Source organism: Manis javanica, chromosome 1, assembly GCF_040802235.1.
Source record: "Manis javanica isolate MJ-LG chromosome 1, MJ_LKY, whole genome shotgun sequence".
Lineage (NCBI taxonomy): Eukaryota > Metazoa > Chordata > Mammalia > Pholidota > Manidae > Manis > Manis javanica.
This window is the reverse complement of record NC_133156.1, coordinates 235,860,830-235,884,128: the sequence shown is the minus strand read 5'-3', so window position 1 is coordinate 235,884,128 and position 23,299 is coordinate 235,860,830. Positions and strand designations below refer to the sequence as shown.

The 23,299-nt window shown below is 36.3% G+C and overlaps 1 protein-coding gene across 10 annotated transcripts in view; it reads right to left on the bottom strand.

Moving 5' to 3' along the window:
- Window positions 1-23,299, bottom strand: part of ADAM17 (ADAM metallopeptidase domain 17) — a 59,348-nt gene that overhangs the window by 20,160 nt on the left and 15,889 nt on the right. For 5 of the 10 annotated variants that reach the window (XR_012122814.1, XM_037026450.2, XM_037026454.2 and 2 more), the window contains exons 3-13: window positions 22,193-22,323; window positions 21,321-21,409; window positions 16,580-16,748; window positions 15,557-15,690; window positions 13,675-13,764; window positions 11,643-11,756; window positions 9,202-9,346; window positions 9,011-9,099; window positions 4,787-4,939; window positions 2,062-2,261; window positions 1,062-1,165 (exon numbers count right to left, since the gene is read on the bottom strand). Coding sequence is in view for 9 of the 10 variants with exons in the window: in XM_037026450.2 (XP_036882345.1) it covers window positions 1,062-1,165; window positions 2,062-2,261; window positions 4,787-4,939; window positions 9,011-9,099; window positions 9,202-9,346; window positions 11,643-11,756; window positions 13,675-13,764; window positions 15,557-15,690; window positions 16,580-16,748; window positions 21,321-21,409; window positions 22,193-22,323 (1,418 nt within the window). In the remaining variant the exon portion in view is untranslated. Of the gene's footprint in view, window positions 1-1,061; window positions 1,166-2,061; window positions 2,262-4,786; window positions 4,940-9,010; window positions 9,100-9,201; window positions 9,347-11,642; window positions 11,757-13,674; window positions 13,765-15,556; window positions 15,711-16,579; window positions 16,749-21,320; window positions 21,410-22,192; window positions 22,324-23,299 lie in introns of all 10 variants that reach the window. The other 5 variants (XM_037026455.2, XM_037026456.2, XM_037026458.2 and 2 more) reach the window with 4 other exon arrangements.

Genomic DNA, 23,299 nt, shown 5'->3' with positions numbered 1-23,299 from the left:
GTAAAATTATGAAGCTAACAGAAGTTGTCAGAAATCTCTAACTATCCACAATTCAGAAAAATTTGTAGTGACATATCTGATTACATTAAATGAAAGAGTTCTGTGTCAGGGCTAACAAATAGGAGGGATGTATAGGCAGTGTTTAAAACAAATGGATTATTATACTGAAACTCTGAAATCAATAATAGCAAAAGGACATGAAACCCACCTTTTTAGAATGGGCCAAATAAATGAACTGGCTATTCACAAAAGAAAAACCTGAATAGCTAACAAATATAAAGAAGATGTTCAGAAAAACATAAATAAGGATGATAAATCTCTACATTCATCAGATTGGCCAAAATTAGACATCTAGATGCAGGAACCCATTCGCACTGACAAGCCAGTACCACAGTTTTAGAGACCAGTGTAGTACCTGTGTCTATGACTTAGCATTTCCACTCCTCCTCTGCACCCGGGGTGCTCCCACAGCACCCGGAGATGTAAGAGCATGTCCTGCCTGCAGTCTCAAGAAGGTGAAGGCAGTCCAAGCAGCCATTACTTGGTCAATGAGTAAATAAAATATAGTAAATCACATGACTAACTACTGAAAACAGACACAGAAGGTACCCAGAACAATGAACTAGATACAGACACAGATATGTAGACATTGATACACAGTGCAAGAGAAATAATAAGAGCATAATATTGAGTTCAAAAAGTGATTTCAAGTAGAATAGCATTTGAGAATGTTAAAAACACATAAATACACAAAATAACACTATGATATATTTCAAGAAAATACATATATCCAGGCAAATATTAAACACATTAGAATACATGCCTATGAGAGAGAGGAAAATGGAGGTAATGGGAATGGAGTGAACAAAAGAGGAAAAAGTAATGAAAAGGAATAAAACAGACCAACAACAAGCCTATCTCAAACTACAGAGTATGACTGAAACAACACTGCACATGAGGTTCATAAAGGTTGTTTTCACCTAAACGAAACAACCCTGCTTTCAAATGTACACATACTCACTTGAGCAAAGCATTCCGAGAGAACCAACAGGAGGACATACCTGTGCAGTAAGACACGCCTTTGCAAGTAGCATTTATAGCCTCTTGGCACTTCTTCTGGGCAGTTTCAAACTGACAGTTTTTACAGCAAGGACTGTTCCTGTCACTGCAGAAGAAGAGCAGATGGGGACAGTTCAAGTCAAAAGATAGCCCACAGCAATCACTAGGGTCATGTTAAAGGGCCCTGAAGGTCACAGGGGGCACCCACTCCTGCATACTCGGACTTCTCAGGTGCTGATGTCACCTGCATATACTCTGTCTGATTAAGTACAGAAAGGTCCAGAGTGACTCGTCTTTAAAACATCCTGGTATCCTTAGTTTTCATTAATAAAGTAATTTTTAAAAAAAGATGACACAGGGGCACAAGGGAGTCAGTGGTTAAGAAACTAGACAGGCAGAGCCCACTCCCTATCAGATTTACAGTGTACTATGTACTGTATGCAGTTAAATCACTTATTCACAATAAACTAAAGGATTCCACTTCTACTTCTAAGCTAGGCACTGATCTATCTGTGGGAAATGGACATACAGGTACATTCTCATTTGTAACCTGTGTCCTCCACATTTAGTTTATGCCATTAAACATTATTCTATAATACTCTTTTATTGTATATATAAACAAAAATAATAATAATATTCCAGGATTGTCATTTTATTTCCAATATTTTGTTATTATAAAAGAATGTAGCCATGAACATCCTTGTTACATCATCTTTCTTGTACCTCTGTTTCCTTAGACAAGACTCTTTGAACTGTGATTGTTACCTCAAAGAGTATGCAAGATGAAAGATTTTGTTACATAAGGTCAAATTGGTTTCCAGAAAGTATTTTTCTTGCTGTAAAGGAAAGAAAGAGGAAAAAGGGATAAACACACGCATGCACACGCCGCACACATGTGCACTACACACACATATGCACACACCCTCTGATTCTAAAGCTCCTGTATTTCCTATCCGCTGTTATCTGGACACCTGGTTACACAACAGTGAGGGGCGTTCCCACCTGCACTGAACGCCCTGCTTCAGCGTGCAGTCGCTGCTGCAGCAGGAATCGTTGTTCAGGTACATGATGCCAGGATCGCACTCCTCTCCTTCGTCCACCCTGGAGTTCCCACATACTTTGTTGCTGCGCTCTTGAAAACACTCCTGGGCCTTGCTTTCAATGGTCTTTAAGATGGACTGTTTACTGCAGTTTGAAAACATCTTAAGAGAAAAAAGGCCACAAAGGACCCCAAAAGAACAGTAAAAATTCATTCCTATGCAGTGTTTATGCTTGTTCTCTAGGGACAGACTCTTAATGTGAGAGCCACAATCAGAGCTGCCTAGATGGTATGTCAAGTTCCATCACTACCGCCTCTAAATGTCATTTATCCTCTACAGATACTAGGAAGCTGGTGTGAATATGGTTAAGAGCCTAAAGTTTTTCACAGGAGGGCAGGCTATGCAAACACGGAGACCAGACATCCTAGACAGTCCCACTGGGACCATAAGCAGTCAGTCACAAGTGGAGAGCTGCTCATCTCCTCCAGACTGTACGCAGGCCTGGCCTCAGCCTGGCATTGCTGAAGAGGCAGTGAGATGGGGCAGACAGTTGTCTTCCTATACATGCGATTCAGACATGCAGAACAGGGTCTGTTTCCAGTTTACCTCCTCCTCCTTCCCTGGCCAGTTATATAAATGAGCCATATTTGCAGCTTTTAAACAGCTGAGCTTGGTGAAAGGCATGCTATTACATAGAATCTATTGAAAGATTAAATTCCAAATTGTTACCTAAACATTTTCATGGATCCCTGAGATTTTAACAGTTCTTCTGCATTTTCTACAGTTGACCGGTGTCTCAAAGGAGCCTCTGCCTCAGCTACAGCACAGAGCCACAGAAATGGCCTCCTTATAAACTTAGGGATTTTTACCAGGAGCTCTAAAATGGAGCCCTTTTTCCAAATCACCTGAAATTATCAAGAGAGGAGTAAGACTCTTGGGGAAAACTTTATGTAGTTATTTCTTGAGGTTGGGTCTCCACAGTTCTCTGCAAATTGCTAAAATAGCTTTACTTTCACCCTAGACAAGAGCCATGAAGCCCCTGAGGAGCTGAGAACACAGGACCTTCAAAGGGAACCGTGACCACTGAATCAAATGTCAGAAAGATTTTGAAGACCTTATCACTCTAAACAGAAGCACTAACTGGACTTTTTAAAAAGGACCTTCCAATTTATTTTTATAGTACAGATATTTGAGGGGCCTGGTTATTTCAGTCTAGGCCTCAGGTAGTGAGTGTTTCGCTGGGTTCACTCATAAGCATTGCAGATTAATGAACTCAGTTTAGCAATTCACTTATGAAAGATCGGATCCCAATAAATTCAGATTCAGTGTGAATTTGAATGCATTAATGAGAGTCACAGCCCCAAGCAGCCAGACTCCTGAACAGAGCTAAGGGAAAAATGACCATTCCTACGCACTCACTTTCATTGCCTCCACATACACTCCTCCTCCCACCAGTTAACCTTCCTAAGAGTTACAATCCCTAATACCATCTGCTTATAGCAAAGCTTTGGGTAGAGCAAATACAGAACGTTTCCAGCATCACAGAACCTTCTACTGAACAATGCTGAACTACAATGTACACGATTACAAGTGCAGAGACAAATTTGAAAGAAAGGAGGAAAATGCAACAGGGTGTGCACCAAGTTGGAGAATGGGCAAAAATGGGTAGGGAAAAAAGTTCCTCAGGCAGAAAAAATAAAACATGAATGCAAAGCAAGAGAGGAAGGGGCTGTTTACATGTAACAGCCAAAGAAAATGAGATACAACATCAAGAAAGATGACAAAAAGAACCTAAGAAAAATATTCTTAAAAGCATTGTCAAGGCCAGGGAAACACACAAGTAACCCTTTCTTCTAGCTCCTGGTCAGGCTATAAACAGCCACAGGTTGGCTCAAAAGAGGAGTCAGGAGAAACATGGTACCATCTCTCCTGAGGAAGGCCCGACTTTCAGCCCCTCCCCCAACCCTCTTAAACTCAGCAACAGAACCAGCAAGCCTCCCTCCTCACCATGCCTTGTGCTGCTCGACCTCAAGTCAGTCACATGAAAGGACCAGACATCTATGAGCACTTTCAGTTCATGCTCTAAGAGCTGGGACTAAAAGTTAGTCCCAGTTACTAACGTCTCTACACTACCCCAAGTTAACTAGTGTACTCTACTAGTATATCCTCAATTTACTTATGTACTCAACAAATACTTATTATGTGCCTGGTTCCCCTATCAGACATGGAGACACAGCCATGAATAAGAAAAGCAAGGGCTCTTCCAACAGGAGATTTCTACTCTGGCAAAATTATGTACCCTATTGCAAAAGTTTATGAAAACATGCAAATTGTGAAGTACTATAGATTTAAAATGAATGACAACCCATGTATGAAAACACAGGATATTTTTAACTTAAAATCTGAGCCCACAAGATCCTAAATTCTAGAACTTCAACATAAGCTGTTACTATTACTAATTTTCCATATAGCCCAAAGTGACACATGATTAACTCTGATTAACAAACAGTCCAAATGACAGCTTAAACCAGATTTAGATGGACCTTTTTTGACTCTAAAACACACAACCAAATTTCAGGGTACTTTGTAATTTGCATTCCTAGAATGGAATGCTTTTCTGAGCTGTCATTCTAATTACATAACCTCTTTCTTTTCCTAACAATAAAAAAGCCCAAAAAGACACCTACCTTATTGTTCTCATGATCTCCACTCACAGCTATGGGATACATAACATATTTGCCTCCCTGGTCCTCATTCGGGGCACATTCCGCTAGGCCATCCGGATCATGTTCTGCTCCAAAATTGTGTCCCAATTCATGAGTTGTAACAAGGTCAGCTTCCTTAAGGAAAGAGAAAACAGAAAACATTTTTTCTCAATACCCAACAATTACCTGCTTTGGCCAGTCTGGCCCTACTGTCTTAAATGGGGGCATGATTAATAAGATCAACAGAGTAACAGCTGGACTATAACTTCTTTTATCAATTATAACCATTAAACAGAATAAGCAGGATTTAATACTACTACATAGTATTGTAAGGATGAATTTAAATCAATTTAAGAAAATAAAACAAGACATACTGGAACATTCTTAACTAAGCACCAAACACTGGCCACTCCAAACATACACTGTGGTTAATTACCCATGCCTCCCTTCACATCCCATCCCAATCAAATCCTGTTAAACCTAAGCACCAGGGAGGGGGTGAGAGTAAGGGGTGAAAACACAACACAACTGAGGAACAAAAAAACAATGTTCCTTATCTCAGTGACTGAGTTCGTGTCCATTATCAATCTTAATGACCTGGGGGACCTCATTTACTAGAATCCAGTTAAAGAGCTATATTGCATCTATCAGGTCACCAGAAGATTTCTATCTGAATATAACAATGAATTTAGCCAATAAAGTAAAATTTTTTCCTGTTTTTATCTGTATAAAGTAAGAATAACAAATTTAAATTACTGATTTTTTTCCCTGTAAGGGAGCAAAAAAATCCACAGAACCTGAAAGACTTATATTTTTTGAAAGTCATTGGAACTTACAAATTGGAGTCCTGATTCTGAAGCCAAGGCCCTGAAGCTTCCCACATGTTTACATTAAAATGGTGCTAGAGACATTTTTATCAAAAGGTACTCAAATCCCAAAGGTGTACTGGAGAGAAGTAATTCCAAAATTATGTTTCGGGAAAATTTAGTAGTGGGTTCTCCAGGAGATGACATTCAAACATCTCAAAAAATTTCAAAGTAAATTTATTTTTTGCTCTTCTTATAATAGAAAAATTTTTGTCTCATAATAGAAAAATTCTGAAAGACCAAGCAAAGTATGTCATGAAATTGAAACACTGAAGATGTTGTAACATCAAAATGGTGTTACATCAGAAACAATTTTGAGCACCATCAGAAAAAATTTTGTAAATTAAAAGGTTTCCAAAAACTGATTAGTATGTTTTTCTTTTCTCATCCCAATTTATTTTATTTTTCAATCAACCAAAGTCCACAGTTTACATTAGGGCTCAGTATGTTGTACATTCTATGGATTCTGACAATGCATAATGTCTTACATCCATCATTACAGTATTATTCAGGGTAGTTTCACTGCCCTAAAAATCCTCTGGGCTCCACCTATTCATCCATCCCTCCATTCCTGGTGACCATTGATCATTTCACTGCCTCCACGGTTGTGCTTTTTCCAGAATGTCAGATAGATGGAATTGGTAGCCTTTTCAGATTGGTTTCTTTCACTTAGGAATGACATTTAAGATTCCTCTGTCTTTACATGGCTTCATAGGTTTTTTTTAAGCACTGAATAGTATTCCATTATCTGTATGTATCACAGGTGATTTATCCATTCACCTACTGAAGGACATCTTGTTGCTTCCAAGTTTTCACAATTATGCATAAAACTGCTACAAACATCCATGTGCAGGTTTTTGTCTGCCTTTAAGTTTTCAACTCATTCAGACAAACACAAAGATGCGTAACTGCTGGATCATATGGTAAGGGTAGGTTTAGTTTTGTAAGAAATCACAAAATTGTCTTCCTAAGTGACTGTACCACTGTGCATTCCCACAGTGGATGAAAGTTCCTGTTGCTCCACATCCTCACTAGCATTTGGTGGTATCTGCATTTAGAATTTTAGCCATTCTAATAAGTGTATAGCGGTATCTCGTTCTAATCTGCAAATTCCCTGATACATAATACTGACCATCTTTTCATAAGCTTATTTGATATTATGTATCTTCTTTGGTGAGGTGTCTGTTAAGATCTTCTGGCTACTTAAAAATGTGGTTGTTTGTTTTCTTACTGTTATTTAGCATACTGTTGAGCTTCTTGTGTATTTCAGGAAGCAGCCCTTATCAGGTATGTCTTTTAAAATACTTGCTACTAGTTCGGCCGGTCCCACTTTACATTTTTATAGTCCAGGAAATGCCAGTATTTTTTTCTTCAATATCCATTATATTTCCCTGTTCCTTTCTTCTGCCTTATTCTCTCTACAGGATCATGCACTTTCATCTTAACTGTTCTTCAGGTTCTTCAAACTAAAACTTTCTAATACGCTTTAATTTCTTTTTTTGTTATGTGGCTGACTTATCAGAAGGTTTAAGAAGATGGAAGGATGTACATTACAGCAGCACAAAACACTAAAAACTGAATATGCACTTCCATAATTTATGTTTCCAACTCCAACACAATTTATTTTTCTACCACTCTTCAATATTGCACTCTTCTGCCGATACATGAGTTGACAGCCTTTAACTTTTTTATTTCTGAGAGTAAAGATCAATTATGGGAAACTTCCAGTTGAACAGTACACACTGTACTTGTCTCTACTCTGTCATGCAATCTCACTAAAACAGCAGCAAAGAATAAAAAGGATGGAGCCCAACAAAGATACAGAACAAGAGAGAGGACAAGAGCAAGCAACAGATGGCAACAAAATTTTGGAAGGTGAAAAGAAGTACACAAGTTAGAGAAAAAAAAGTAAAATACTGCAATGATGAAAGAATAGGAAGTTATAAAAATAGAAAACAAGGGTACTGAAAACAAAAAAGTTCACAGGAAAAACAAATTCAAAAGATGAAGATAAAATTTAGGGCATCTAGAAAATAGACAAATAGAAATTAAGAAAAATCAGACTATCATTCTAGGATATCAAATATCTGATTTAATGCTGTTCCACATACAACAGAAAAAAAGGATAAAAATTAATCAAAAAACTAAAAAATTCTGTATAATTTAAAAACATGAGTGTCTAGATTGAAAGGCCCACCTGCCCAAAACAGTGGAATAAAAATACCAAGTATAAATCACGGTCAAATGACCAGTGTATCAGATACTACTATTTCCTACCAATATCCATTCTGCCCTTCTCCCTTCCTTAAAGAACCCTAACTCTGCTCAGGAAGCAATGCACTCAGCTAAAACAGTCACCTTCCCTTACTCCTCTGAAGGTACAGGCACTCAAGTGACAGAAGACAGTGGTTGGGGCTTCCAGAGAACCTTTTTAAAAGGGACAGAGTAGACTAGCTATGGTCTCTTTGACCTCCTTTCTGCAATACAGAAGAGAACCAACTCATGACCATGAAGTGATATGAATGAGGACAAAGGCCTCTTGCTTAGAATGGCTGAGTCAAGGTTGGGAAGATCCTGGGAGCATTCACTAAGCTGCTGCAGCACCTACAGAATGCTATCCATGAACCTCTTGCTAACTAAGACAAACACACTCCTTATTTTAGTCACTGTTTATTAGATTTTCTGGAATGTGCCTAACACATTCTTAAAGAATGTATCTGAGCAAAAACAAGATCCTAAAATCATCCAAGGAAAATACAGGTTACATACAAAGGATAAAAATAAGAATGACTTCAGACTCTAATAGTAACACAGAACACTAGAAGACAATGTAGCAATGCCTTCAAATGCTGAGAGAACTGAGAATATACCCAGCTAAATTATCAGTCAAGTTGAAGAGAAGGTTAAAGACATCTGCACACATGCCAAATCTCAATTTTCTCTCATGTAGCCTGTCCTGTCCTAGGAAGCACCTGGAGGATATGCTACACCAAAATGGTGGAATGGATCAAGAAAGAAGAACACAAGGCCCAGGAAATTAGAGAGCTTGGGGACATACTCAAATGACAGCTATGCTGCAGGACTGGGAAACAAGAAGCCCACAGAGGAGCTGCAGGATGAAGGGCTCCAGGGGGAATGTCTTCAGGAAGAAGAATGGTCCTGATGGGTCTCAAAAGAAGCTTAACAGGTAACTTTTATCTACTTTATACTTTTTATTTTCATATTTCTCACCAGAAAACATGTATTACATTTTAAAAAGATACCTACATAAATATATAACAGCTGAGATTCTACTACAATGAACTCAAAATCTATCCTTTCAAAAGATAAAAGAACTTACCTTTGTAAGAATGGTTTTACCATAATTTTTTGTGCTGGTCAAACCACTATTCAAATAGATATTTTTCTTTCCAATAGGACTATAATAAGCTAAAGGAAAAAGGAAACAGAGACAAATTGCTTGTTCAATAAAGAATTATAATATAACCCAATCAGCCTGCTATTCCCACACATAACAAATGGAAAACTTACCCTTTGGACAAACACCTCCATGGCTGTTTGCTCTGGGAGAACCAACATAAGCTAATCCAAGAGTCCCCATATCAAAATCTTGATAGGTGAAAAGATGTGCTAGGCAGACTTTAGATGCTTCTTCAGCTATATCAAAGCTAAATTGCTTTTTTTAAAAAAAGTATTTTTAATTAGAATAATAGTATTAGACTAAAAGATGTTACAACCAAATATTCCAGAAGAGTACCTTATGACTGACTGCAGTTCTGTACCAGCAAGCACAAAATCATGCAGTACAATGCTCCTTACCTAAGCATCTCACCCACCTATACAGGTGAGAAGCAGGCTGTCATCTGGTGGCCAGGGGCGGCATGAACTACAAAAGGGAAGAGCTTGAGAGCTTTTTATAGCAGGACAGAACTGCCAGGATTGGTGTGAAGACACGCAGCCCTCACTGCACCTTTCCCAACCCTGTAAGCCCCAGTGCTTCAATAGCTCTCCCAGGGGATTTCAGCGTCTTACACCCAAACAGATCCCTCAGAAGTATTTTGAGGATTCTACTGATTTTGTAGGGTTTTTTTAGGTTTGCTTTGGCTTTGCAATGCATAAGAGTTATAAACTTATAGGAAAGCATATATTCCTAGTTTTACATTACTAAAATAAAGACAAAGTCCATTTAAGTCAGCACCGGTGCTTCAGGAGGACTTTTTTTCCTTAAAAGGGCTCCCCATATTACTCTAAAGACCTCTACTGTAACAGCCCATAGACTTGAACTTAAGAAGACCTTGATTTTTAAAATGCTCAAAATAAGCCTTGCATGAGGAATGAGGTGATCCCAGGAAATGCCATCCTGGCCACATTGAGATTTTGATAGTTCTGTGGGAACAGGTTGAGGTTTCTAGGAATCTGCAAGGAGCCTTAGGGAAGAGAAATGGAGAGGAACATCTGTGGAGTCAAGTGGTTCCCTTTTGTTTCTCCCCTGATGTGAGCCCATGGAGAACTAAAGAGGTACAGTGTGCAGCTATCCTAAGAGTCAGATGATCTGGCCACTCGATTCTGGCTCTGCTATTACTAGTTGTACAACAAATTGTGGACAAGTCATCTAACCCTGCTGTTATGGGCTGAACTGTCCCCAAAATTCACATGTCGAAGTCCTAACACCCAGTACCTCAGAATGGGACTGTGTTTGGAGACAAGGCCTTAAAAAAGTAATTAAGATACATGAGGTCATATGAGAGGGCCTAATCCAGTATGACCAGTATCCTTATAAGAGCTTGGGAAACAGAGTGAAGACCGTATGAGGACATAGGAGAAGATGGCCAACTACAAGCCAAGGAGACAGACCTCAAAAGAAACCAATCCTACTGTTACCTTGACCTTGGACTGCACCTTAATCTTGGACTTCCAGCCTCCAGAACTATGAGAATATAAATTTCTGTTGTTTAAGCCTCCCCTGTCTGTTGTGCTTTGTTTCTGGCAGCCCTACTAGACTACTGCACTGGCTGAGCCTCATTAAAAGCAGAACAGTGCTGTCTCAACTACCTCTCAGGGTGGCAGGGGTCCAAATTAGATAAGCTTGTAGGAGTACTACAGAGGAGTACTAGAGATGCAGCACTCTATGATGTCAACCTGGGTAAAGAGTTAGTAATACCCTTTAATTCCATCCAAGCTTTGAACACTTGATTTCAACTTTGCAAGACTCTAATCAGAGAATCCAGATGAGCCAGGCTGTGTGAGGACTAACCTATGGAAACTATCAGATACATCACTATTGTTTAAGATTGCTAAATCTGTGGTAATTTGTTACAGCACCCATAGGAAACTAATACACTAACATATTAAAAAACAAACACTCTCACTTCATAAAAAGTCATTTTACAACAAAACAAGACTGCCCACAAACTCAGACACTGAAATGATAAGGCAAAAAAGATTAAATCATATCCTGTCCAGGCAAGAAACCATATGGCATGGAATGTATAGATTAAATATTTTTAGATTCATTACCAGAATAAAACACAAAAATTTCAAATTCCTGTAGAGAACTTATAGATCTCCAAGTTATATTTCTATGCTTTAATGTATTTTCATACTACTTTACAATTACTGACATAAGAAATCAACTGGAAGTTTCAAAGAGACCTGAACTAACAAAATAGTATGCAAAAATTCTATATACTGGGTATCCATCTATTTTCTGAAGTCCCATTACTTCATTAGATTCTCAAAGACAAAAAGGTTAAAAAGCACTGTTTTTAGCATGTTTCATTTCACAGCTTTTTTTGCTCATCTTGCTGTGTGCCCTGATGCAGGGACTGAGTCATTGTTGGATCAGCTAGGATGGGTTGTTCCTAGTTTTCAATTACCTTTCTAATGTTCCCCTTCATTAATGCAGACACAACCCACTTATTAGAAATGACAAAGGGTGCTAAAAGCTTCACATCCAGGATTCTACGACCTACCTCTAGCAACATCTTCACATCCCAAGCATCCTTCTCTTCATCTGGATAACTTTTTGCCATATTGTAGTGCCTTTCACCAGGTTTTACCTCTTGTGGAGACTTAAGAATGCGAATCTATACTTAAAGAGATAACATACTTAGAACACTTCAGAATAAAGTCACAAGACTCTGAAATAATACTGCATTGCTTTAGCTATTCAGAAAAAGACCATCTACCATTCTAGAAAAAATGTTTCAGAACAAAAATTCCATAAAATTTTTCAGTTCTAATATTCAATGTTTAAGAACAAACCAAGAAGCAAATGGTATGGAAAACACGTCAATGAATGATTTATACCTTTATAAATATACTCCTAAACTTTCATTTCCTCAATATTTAGTTGGAAAGAATGAGAACTTGGGTTCCATAAGCCTAACGTATTTCAACTATAGCCAAATGATTCAGAGATTCAGCATAATTAGATGGGCATCACTGCGTACCACAGGAATAAAAAATTATAGACAACAGGAGCTCAGAGAGCACAAATTCATATTAATCTTGCTTTAAAATAAATAAATAAATAAAAAATAAGGAGCAAAGGCTTCTCTCCAAAGGAGATGAAATGTGTCAATTTGCAAGTCAAGGAAAAGGAACAAAGCCATGTCCAGCTCAGTCATTTCTGGCCTCTCTCTGGACCGCCTGCCTACTGCAGGTCTGTTCTGGTTGGCTCTGCCCCCATAGGGCACGCTCACTGGGGTGGGCTCTGCAGCTATGGTGGAGGGAGGTTAATATCAATCCTGGGATGAAGTGAGTGGAAGCCCACTGTGACTGTACAGCTACACCACAGCCTCCGATCCAGCTAATATCATTAAAGAAGCTGTTATCTTTACCTCCTCCTATATCACACCTATTTTTTTCAATTGGTTACAAGTTCCTAAGGCAATAAGAAGCTTTATTATTGGTCCCCTAAAACTCAAACATGATGCAGCTATTTTAAACAAGTGAGACAGCTTTGTATGTACCACAATCGCCAACATATTTGTGAAATGAAACAGCAAGGAGCGTAAGAGTACAGCAAGCCACCAATGTGCCAAATACACATATATATACATACACATGCTATACGTGCATAAATTCTCTCTGGAAAGATACATATGAAATTAATGACATGGATGTCTCTGGAGAAGGAACTGGATAGAGGTTGAGAAGACTTACTTTTCACTGGCTTTTTGTACCATGTGTGAATATTACCTATTCAAATAATAACTTAAAAAAGAAAATGCGAAAGAGTAAAAAAGAATGGAAAAGGGAAAAATAATTTTTAGGTTTATACAAGTATTATAAAAACATTTTTAAGTATGATGCATGATTTCAAAGGCTTTTTCTTTAACCTCTAAATTCTATATTATACAACTATAAGAATATGATTGATTTACTACAAAGAGCCTGGAAAAATAGAGACAATAATTTACATATTAAAATGTGTATCCAAAGCAATACCCAATATCAAATTAATCTTTTTAATTAGTCTTATCAATTTGGAACAGTTTTTACTATGAGATATAATTAAGACAACAGCAGTACATTATTGTTGGATGTGATCTATGAACAGATTATAAGAAATCAGATTTTGGAGAAAGGAGATCAAATAGTTTTGAATGTACAAATGCCTTTGCAAATGTACAGTATTTTTGAGTAAATTTTCTAAGTATTCAATAATACATGCTAGAATTCTAACTAAAGACATAAAGCATAATCTAAGAAAAATAAAACATGCAGGGGATAAAACTGAATTCATGAATTCAGAGAAAAGCGAGATAACAACAGCATAAAAAGGTTTCCTGTCTAAAACAGCCTAAGAACAGAAAACTTCACAACCTGTAAATAACTAATATCAAAAACACTGTACAATTTATCTGAAAAAAAAATCACTGGCATTTGAGAATATTTATTTATTATTAAAGATAAGTTATAGGGTTCTGAATACCAACAACAAATATTTACATTATATAACTTAACTCAGTAATATAAGCCACATCCACTGATAAATACCTGCTCTATCTGTATTCCATAACCTTTAAAACCTGCATTGTCCCATGAAGTGTTCCGATAGATGTCATCGACTCTGTCAATTAGTTCTATCTGTTTATAAAAGAAGAAGTGAGGGAAAGACATTATGGATAACTTTTCCACTCTGCAATATAATATAAATTCTGCAGGGATTAAAAATATCGGTTTAATCAGAAAATGCCATTGTAAAAGTTTCCACCAACTCTGAAGCTAGTGTTGTCACTCTTCCTCATTGACAGCTCCAAAAAAGATACTCTTCCTAGCCTCCAACTTAAAAGTGTTGTTAGCAGAACCAAACAGTGGTAGAGCGAATTCCAAATTTCAGGGTATCAATTGGATTTGGAATCAAAATATCAAGTAATAGGCTTTTTGAAAACTGCCAGTCCAGTCAACTATAAAAAATGAAGGTTCAAAGTCAATTTACCTAAGATATTTCCTTCTAAGAAATATTATGTCCTCACCCCATTTCTTGGCAAGTACCACAAATGCCTCCCTCAGGAAGGAGGAAAGGACCACTGACAGATGCTGCTGACCCTATCCCCAACCCTCACTGGACAAAAGTCAGCACCAAGGACAGGTAAAAAAGGAGACAGAAATGAGGTTTTACCATTCCTCCTCTCTTCTGTCCTCTGGTTTGGGAAAGTGGGTAAGTCGGGCAGAGAATACTGGGGGGTGGGGAGGAGCAGTCTAATAGACAGGGATGATTCAAATATACAAGAATAAAGTGCCTATTATTCATCTTTTCCTCAAAGAGATACTATTCTATCGTTCAAAAACTGGGTAGATAAGGTTTGTTCTAGCAACTATGAAGCACATGTTATAGGTAAGAAATCATTTTTTGCTTATAGTAAGACTAAGAAATACAACTTTAAGACTAGACCTCTCATTATATTCATATTCTTAGTGTAATGGACAAAGAAGTAAATAAGAGCCCCTTAATACAAAACCCCTATTAAGAAGGTTTTTCCAGAAAAAAATCTCTCTTAAGAACAAGAATTATAGTGACGTCAAACACCACTCCTACTACCCTCATAATAAACTCTTTCACTTGACAGGGAAGGGAAGGCATAGCAGGGTGAGGGAGGGTTTGAATAAAACAGAGACCAGGAAAGGCAAAGCAATGAAAAAGATGGCTTTATTGCACTAGGCTCACAGCTTATGAATAGCTGCATTCTCTTTTCTTCCCTCAACAGCATTCTGCTCAGTGCCAAACTGTCATGACCAATGAGGTCATACTAACAGAAAATGTCAATGAAATGATTCCCTTGACTTTTAAAGATAAAAATGGTAAGTACTTAGAAACCCAGCAGCAATACTTCTATAATCTTTACTTTAAATCTCTGCCTATAGTTAGTTATGACCAAGAAAGTTCCATGTATTTCATGCAGTTTCATTCCAACAATTAGCTACTTTATGTGACAAACCAAACTGACCATCTTCTCTGAAATACACATATAAGCAAAAATAACACACACAGATTCACATGAATACTTTTTTTTCCTCTGGGGCACACATCCACATGTGTCACCAACAGGATCACTGCCATTAAAGCTGTGATGCTTTCAAAGAGTTCGCCTGCATGAAGAAGGGAGGCCTATGTTGTGAACCCTCCCCTAAACCTAATATGCACAAAATTCTAATGTGCAAAAAAGAATTAGTTCAAAGGTAAAATGGGTTCTCAAACACTTGAAAACAGAATCTCTATACAGTAATGTAAGAACCTTACTTAAGGAAATGACAGAACATCTGAAACAGGTCTTGTCACACTGTGTTTCCAATTTAGAGCAGTCTTCTCTTAAATGGAATTTGCCTACCTACATGGATTATTTTGATCCAATTACCTTATCTAATATCAAATCCTTACCAAGTAATTTGTAGTTGTACTCTCTTCCCCTCTACCCATGTATTTGTAAAAGCGATGATCCGCCACCACCAGTAATTTACATGTGTTCTTCATGGGATCAGGGTCAGCTCTTCTCTTCACCCGGTGAACAAGCTCTAATATGAATTTGTATGCACTATTAAATCAAAATTCATCAAAACAAGGAGTATTTTTATAGCAACACTTTCAATCTAGCATATTTTTTAAACAAACATTATTTAAGTATTATTTAAACATTATTTAAGTATATTTAAGCTTCAGAGCCAGAGAGAAAAGTGAAAAAATGAGGCTATGAATTTAAAACAGAGGAAAAGTACCTCCTTAATTTTTAAAACAAGGAAACTCTAAAAATTCTTAACAGAATAAAACTATTTTTTGCTGGGCTATGAAGCTTTCATTTTCTTCTAGAAGAAGTCTATAAATTAATCAAAGTAATGGTAAAAATATCAAGATAATCAAACATTAAAAATCAGTTTATGTTAACAGATTTTTTATCAGTTTAAGAACTTCTTTATTCATATATTAAAATACTGGTGATATTTTCTAAGGTTTTAAAAAATGAGGACAGCAGGGTATTTCTCCAAAATGGTGCTTTGTTTTTAAATGACTCTAAATTGATCTATCCCAAGACTGATATCCTTCTTCTTTCTAAACAGTTTAGACCTCTCCTGGCACCAACTAATATCTTATGAACTTACCTAAAGATTATTTTTCAACAGTATTATTTTGTAATTTCTAAATACCCACAAATAAAAAATATTTTACCTCAGATTATTCAATTTCCCTTTCTCAATCTTTATTGTTATCATTATTTTCTAGTCTTTTCAATTCTTACATTATAGGCAAAAAAATTAATTTGAATTTCTGAAAACTCCATTTTCAAGGCAAATACTATAGGTACTTGAAAATAATGTGTTTTTTTGTTTTTAATCAATAAACAACCACCCCTATTGAAGACAGCTATAATGCTTGTTTCTTACTTGAAATATATCTTTTAAGTCTTACCATCAGGTGGCTCTCTGTCCACTAGCCCTTTTGGAAGCAACTCTTCATTATCTGCCTTCATATAACCACACACTTTTGGAGACTGCACATGTGAAACATTCTTGATATCTTCAGATTTATAAACTAACATTCTTTTGTCTTTAGTATCATTAATTAGTCTCCAAAGTGGCTAAAATAGAAAACACATGAAAATATAAGAATTCCTAAACATTAAATTCTTACAACATCCTTTCCTTGTCCTTGGATAATGTTCTTTACTAGGTTAAGTAAACTGACTAGTCATTTTATCAAAAATATATCATTTCAATTTTTTTTATAGTGTTTCTATGCTGATAAATACAATGGATTATTGACTCTTTGATTTTTATCTGTATATGAGAAAAGCATTATTTTGCACAAGTTATGAAATCTTTTAGGAGATCCTAAAGAAAAAAATGTATATTCCTTTCCATTCATTCATTCATTCAAAAATAGTTGCATGATGCCTACAGTATGTTGGCACCATTCTGGTGATGAACACACAGCAAGGAAAGTCAGACAAAGGTTCTATCTGATGACATTTACATTCCAGTCTCCTTAACATCTTTTTGTCATGATAGGTTTCATACACAAGAAAGAGCCAACATTTTCATGAAAAAGACTGGAAACCTGCAATAGTACGCCTAAAACTTATTATTTCAGGGAAGGCAGGTTTTAAAAAATCTTCACTTATAATATTACAAGGCCACAGTACATCAAACTAAGATATATGAAAGATTACCCAAATCAAAAGGATATTTCTGTTTTTCACAACAAAGTTCTCTGTGAGGACACTGGTCTCATCAGAACCAGGCAGCTTGCAAGAAACATTCAAGAAAGATATATATCTCCCCCCATACCTGTCATGGAAATGAAAATCTAAACTACAAAAACACCACTTCATACCTACCAGGATGGCTATAATCAAAAAGACAGATAATAACAAGTATTGGCAAGGATGTGGAGAAATCAGAACCTTTATACACTGCTGGTGAGAATAGCGAATGAACAACACAGTAAATGTAAAGCACAGCCACTATGGAAAACAGTCCAGTGTACCTCAAAAGATTAAAAATAAAGATACATATGACCCAAAAATTCCACTCCTAGTATATACCCAAGAGAAATGAACATATATGCTCACTCGAAAACTTGTTCACAAATGTTCATAGCAGCATTATTTAAAATAGCCAAAAAGTGCAAACAACTCAAATGTCCAATTGATGAATGAATATACAAAATGCGATGTATCTATACAATGAAATATATTTTGGCAATAAAAAGAAATGAAGTACAGACACAGGCTACAACATGGATGAACCTTAAAAACATTCTAAGTGAAAGAAGCCGGTCAAAAAGGACCACATACTGTGTGATTCCATTCATACAAATGACCAAGCAAATCTAAAGGGACAAAAAGGCAAATCTAGAGACAGACAGTCTCTAGTAGATCAGCAGTTCCCTAGGGTTAGGGAATTGGGGCAAAGGGTAGTGGGCTGCTAAATGGTATGAGGTTTCTTTCGTGGGTGATGAAAATGTTTTAAAATTTGATTGTGGTGAAGTGTGCATAACTATGAATATAGTAAAAACCACTGAATTAAAAACTTTAAATACTGAATTGTATACTATGTGAATTTTACCTCAATAAAGCTGTCAAACAAATATATCTTCTTTCATAATCCATGTATGAGATAGATTTAGGAAACAATGTTTACAGAACCTCAGGGCTAGCAGAGACTGTTAGTTAACTCAAAGTTAACAAACCAACTGCTTGGCTACAGGGACCTTCACTTGGTTTATGAATAGAAAGAGAAAGAATTTTTCCATTGGGTCAAACATTTCTCAGTTCATACTAATAGTTTCCTAATATAACCAGTCCACCATAGAAAAAGACAACAGGCTTTGAGATCAGAGATACCTGGGTTCCAAATCTCAGTTAAATGAGCATAACTTTTCTCACTGGGTAAAGTAGTGACAGACCTTTCTTGAAGATAATGTAAGTTACTGAATCCATTTATAAATTAAGATTTCAAAATAAAGATAGTTACTACTACTAATATAAAAGCAAACCTATTATCACCATTATTGATTAGTTGCCAGAAAAAAAATCATCTGATGAATAACTAATTAACAGCCAACTATCTTGATGGGACCCTGAACTGGAAAACTATAAAGATTTTGAGAATGACTGGAGATACTAACAACACTGACTATTAGATAATACTGTGGAATTATTTTTATTTTCTTAGGTATGTTACTTTTATTAAAGCTACATATAAGAGTAGCTTTATTCTTAGGAGATGCACACTGAAGCATTTAGGGGTGAAGTGTCATTAGGTCTGAAACTTATTTCAAATGACCTTTAGCAAAATAGCAATAAAGGAAACATGGCATTATGTTACCAGTTAATAAAGGACTACAGGGCATTCTTTTAATCTTCCTGCAGATTTAACATTTTAAAGCAAAAAGTTGGGTAGGATAAAAGTCATCTCATGACTCAAGTTTAGCCTAGGCTTATTTACATAAATAATAAGCTATGGTGATAAAATCAATCATGGCTTAAAAAGTTTAATGGTTAAGTGTTAAAAAAAATATTTCTTTTCTGTTCATTCATATGTCTAAGATTTTAGCACAGATGAACAATTTTTCTATCAAGGTAAATGCAGAGAAGAATTATACGATGAAGAATATCAGAACCACCATACTAAGTAATAAACTACTTTTCTAATTAAAAATTAATCTAATGCCAAAGTCCTTCAATAACCTGATGGGTTTACTTTTAAGTAAACATCTCATAGTAAAATGTTAATTATAGCAGTTTTTGTACTTAGTGAAACAGTACAAGTGAGGAACCTGAGCAAATTTAACTTGGATCCTAAATGCACGTTTTTAATTAAAAATTAAAAGATTATTCTAAGGAAATACGCAGACACACACATTGTAGCAGAAACAAAGCTGTGCATTCCCTACACTCTTTTATCACTCTGAGTGCAAGAGATTATCTTTCCCAGTCTCCTTTGCAGGCAGGTCACAGATAAGAGTTCTAGAATGGGGTGGGGGTGAAGGTGATATATGCCACTTCCAAGGCTAGCCCTTTAAAATCCCCTGTGGGACTTTCTGTTTCCCTCCTATGGAAACCGCAAAGGACATGTGTCCAGGTATCAAAGCTGGAAAAGGACCACCTGACTACATCAATCTCAATGAAAGTAAACAATGAACCTCTGTTGTGGGAGCAGCTGATGTGAAACCCTGGCACAGCCTAGACATAGTTTCCTGTGGTTTTCCAGACTACTCCCTATCACCGGACTATTCTAACTAAATGTATGCACAAAAAGGTGTGCCCAAAGCTGTTTACTACAGCATTATTTAACTTCAAATTTTAGAAGCAGAACAATTAACCATCAACAGGGAATTGGTTAAATAAATTCTTTAATGTTTCAATGAACCAACGGGCAGCAGTTATTAAAAACCCTAATTTAGATCTTCATTTACTAACATGGAACAATGTTCATAATTATATTGTTAAAAAAAAATGAAGACAAACTGTATATACTGCATGGTCCTAATGTGACAAGAAGAAACAGTCTTATAACTACTTATTTGTGTATATATATAGAGAGAGAGAAAGAGAGAAAAAATTTGAAAGACATTCATCAAAATGCTAATAAGTTTTATCTCCCAGTAGTGAAATTTCAGGTAACCTTTATATTTTCTGAATTTTTCAGGGAGCATGTATTTTTAAAATATGAATTGATGGAAAGAGTAAGTAATTTAAGAGTTGAGTGACTTGCCTATTCCAGACAAATGCTCATTTACTTTGTGCTAGTTTTCTGATTCTTTCTGTTATGCTAGGCTCCCCAAAACCATGACATTAGTCTAAACATTAACAAGTCAAAATAGACTGCAAGGCCAGAGATAGACATTTCTTTTTCACAATGTTAGAGACACAAATGACTAATGGCCATGCAGTTTGGATGTTAGAAAACGTATAGTATGTACAGCACCAGCACCTTAGTCTTACCCCTAATAGGCACTCAAATGTACTCAAAACTCTCATGTGATCATCCTCACGGTTTTCCCACAGGTGCCCTGTTTGGTGATATCACTACCACTCTGAGTACTCTCATTTTCCTAGGAACACAGAAACACTCTAATCCACAAAGTTGTGGCAAATGTTTTGTTTTCTGGACTAATATGTGACACAGGGCCATGTGTTACACAAATGTGGCTAGTTTGTCTACTGCTAGTATTTCAATGGCACAGCAGCCAGAGCCTGTATCTCCTACAGTTTCCTCTTTTGTCTTCTCACACTATAGCTATCACCTTTTATTGGTCTTGCATTTCCAGAGCATCTAAAGAGAAAGGGAGAAATAGAGAAATAAGACTTCACCTTCATCTTTGAGAATGTTTACACTTATAGTAGGATTATTAGGGAAAGAATAAAGTGAAACCATATCCAAAGGGAAAGTTTTCACCCACCCCACATGTGACTTCCTCTCAATCATGGTACTTAGAAAAGACAGGGTGCATCTTAGGACAGCTTCTTAGACATGAAAAAATATTATTTTTAAAAATATCATCTACTTTCTTGGTAAAAAAAAAAATTTTAAGCATCGGCAAGAAAAAAACATTTAAAGACCTTTGTCTTAACACAACTGAGAAAACAGCATTTCAAAAATCAGAGATACATACGCCTGAAAAAAAAATGCACATGTAGATTTACCTCTATATTATATTCTGCCCCATCTGTGTTGATTCTTACTGTAATATCATCATCTCCTAAATGGGCTAAAACCCTAGAGTCAGGCTCACCTTAAGAGAAAAAAAAATTAATCATTAAAATATATTTATATAAAAAAATAAACTATGTACTACTGTCAATAAAAACCAACCAAGCCCTTCATCAGAGTGGCATCTCCCTACATACTACAGAGATCTACAAGCAAGCAACACAGGCCCCAGCAAAGAGCTAGGTATTCTCACTCCTAAGGGGTAGCCTCAATCAGCTCATTTAAAACCTCTCTCCCTCAAGCCTCAAGAGTATACTATAGAACAAAACCAAAATAAATGTGTCAATGTTCTTCTGGAATAACTACCTACTTTTAGGTAAGAAATAACTGAGAGGACAGAAGGCATGATTTGGGATGTACAGGCCTGAACTATATATACTATTTGGGGATTTAAACATCATTTCTTTTTACTTATTTCAGAAAAAGTTTAAACTGCAATTGCTTGTTTATTTTCCTAAGTAAATACATAACAATGATCATAAAGTAAATTATTTTATCTCCTATCTCATAAGGGAAGCCTACAATCTTTCCATGGATTAAAAAAAAACAATTCTTAACACTTAAGAGGAAATTCATTTTAATCATCAAAATAGCCAGTTAGTATGATAGGCTGGAAAATACCCAATGCTTCCTGTTTGAATGTTTCTGCTTCCAAACTTAACATAGCTAGAGCTCAAATAAGACAAAGAAAAGCACTTCTTGGACACTCTTTCCTCCTCCCCCCAATAAAAGAATATGCAATCAAGTTATATCTGGATTGCTAACACCCCAGACACAAGGGCAAACAAACTCGCTCCATACTAACCAACCACATGTCCACTGAAGAAGTCCTGCCATTTGACGGCATACTCGCTTTCATCTTTACCATCTACCACCACGACTTTAAAATTCTGGGAAAAGCGTTCAGTACTTGACGTCAGGTATAATTTAAAATGCCTAAGGAAAGAATACATCTGTTTTTCACTCTAAGCACATAAAACAGAAGCCTAATTTTCATTTAATTAAACTTTCTTAAGAATCTGACAGAAGAGTTGACATTAATAAACAAACACTACGCAAGTTATAACTATTGTTTTACTCAGAACTTAGAGCATTGTTATCTCCTGTAAAGACAAATGTCTTTAATTTTTAGAATTTGGCAGACCAAAAGAAAGTAGAACTGGGGGAAAAAGAGTCAAAGAACTAACGCAGTGATCTTTCCTAGAGACTGAAGAATAAATAAGGAAACACACACATCTGGACAGTTCAACTGGAGTACTGCTTATCCTAAAAATTTATTAAAGAATGATATCGTTTCATATCATTTATTGAATACCTACTCAGTGCAAGATGCTCTGTATATGTTATCTCCACTTCACACAGTAAAAATTGAGGCTTGGAAGTTAGTTAAAATATTCAAGGTTACACAGCTGGCAAATGGTGAAACTGAAAGTTGAATTTGGTTTACTTCAAAAGCCTGTACTATGCTGCCTTTAGCAGTCAAGCTACTCTTATTGCTGTGCAAAATTAGTAAGTGCTACTTTCTGTATTTAAAAGCACCCATGCTTTTTTTTTCTCTTTCCTAAAGAGGACTTATCTGGAAAAAAAATTAATCCACAAATACAGTAAGGAAAATAAGTACAATATATCCAGCACAGACATTAAAATACATACTCTAGTTCTTAGTTGGCTTAGTATTCCTTTGTTTTCTATGAGTTTTCAGTCCTGACCTAAAAACTGGGTGTGGGATATAAGAATTGTTCAATTACTTCCACAGCCCTTTCAATGTGCCCATGAATTGCAAAGATAAAGAATAGGTATGTTTTTCATCTCAGGCACAGGAACAAATTTTGTCAGCTGTGGTGTTGAAAATATAAAGTATTTTTTTCCCCATGGGTCTGCATAAACTTCAAAGAAGAATCTAGACTGGGAT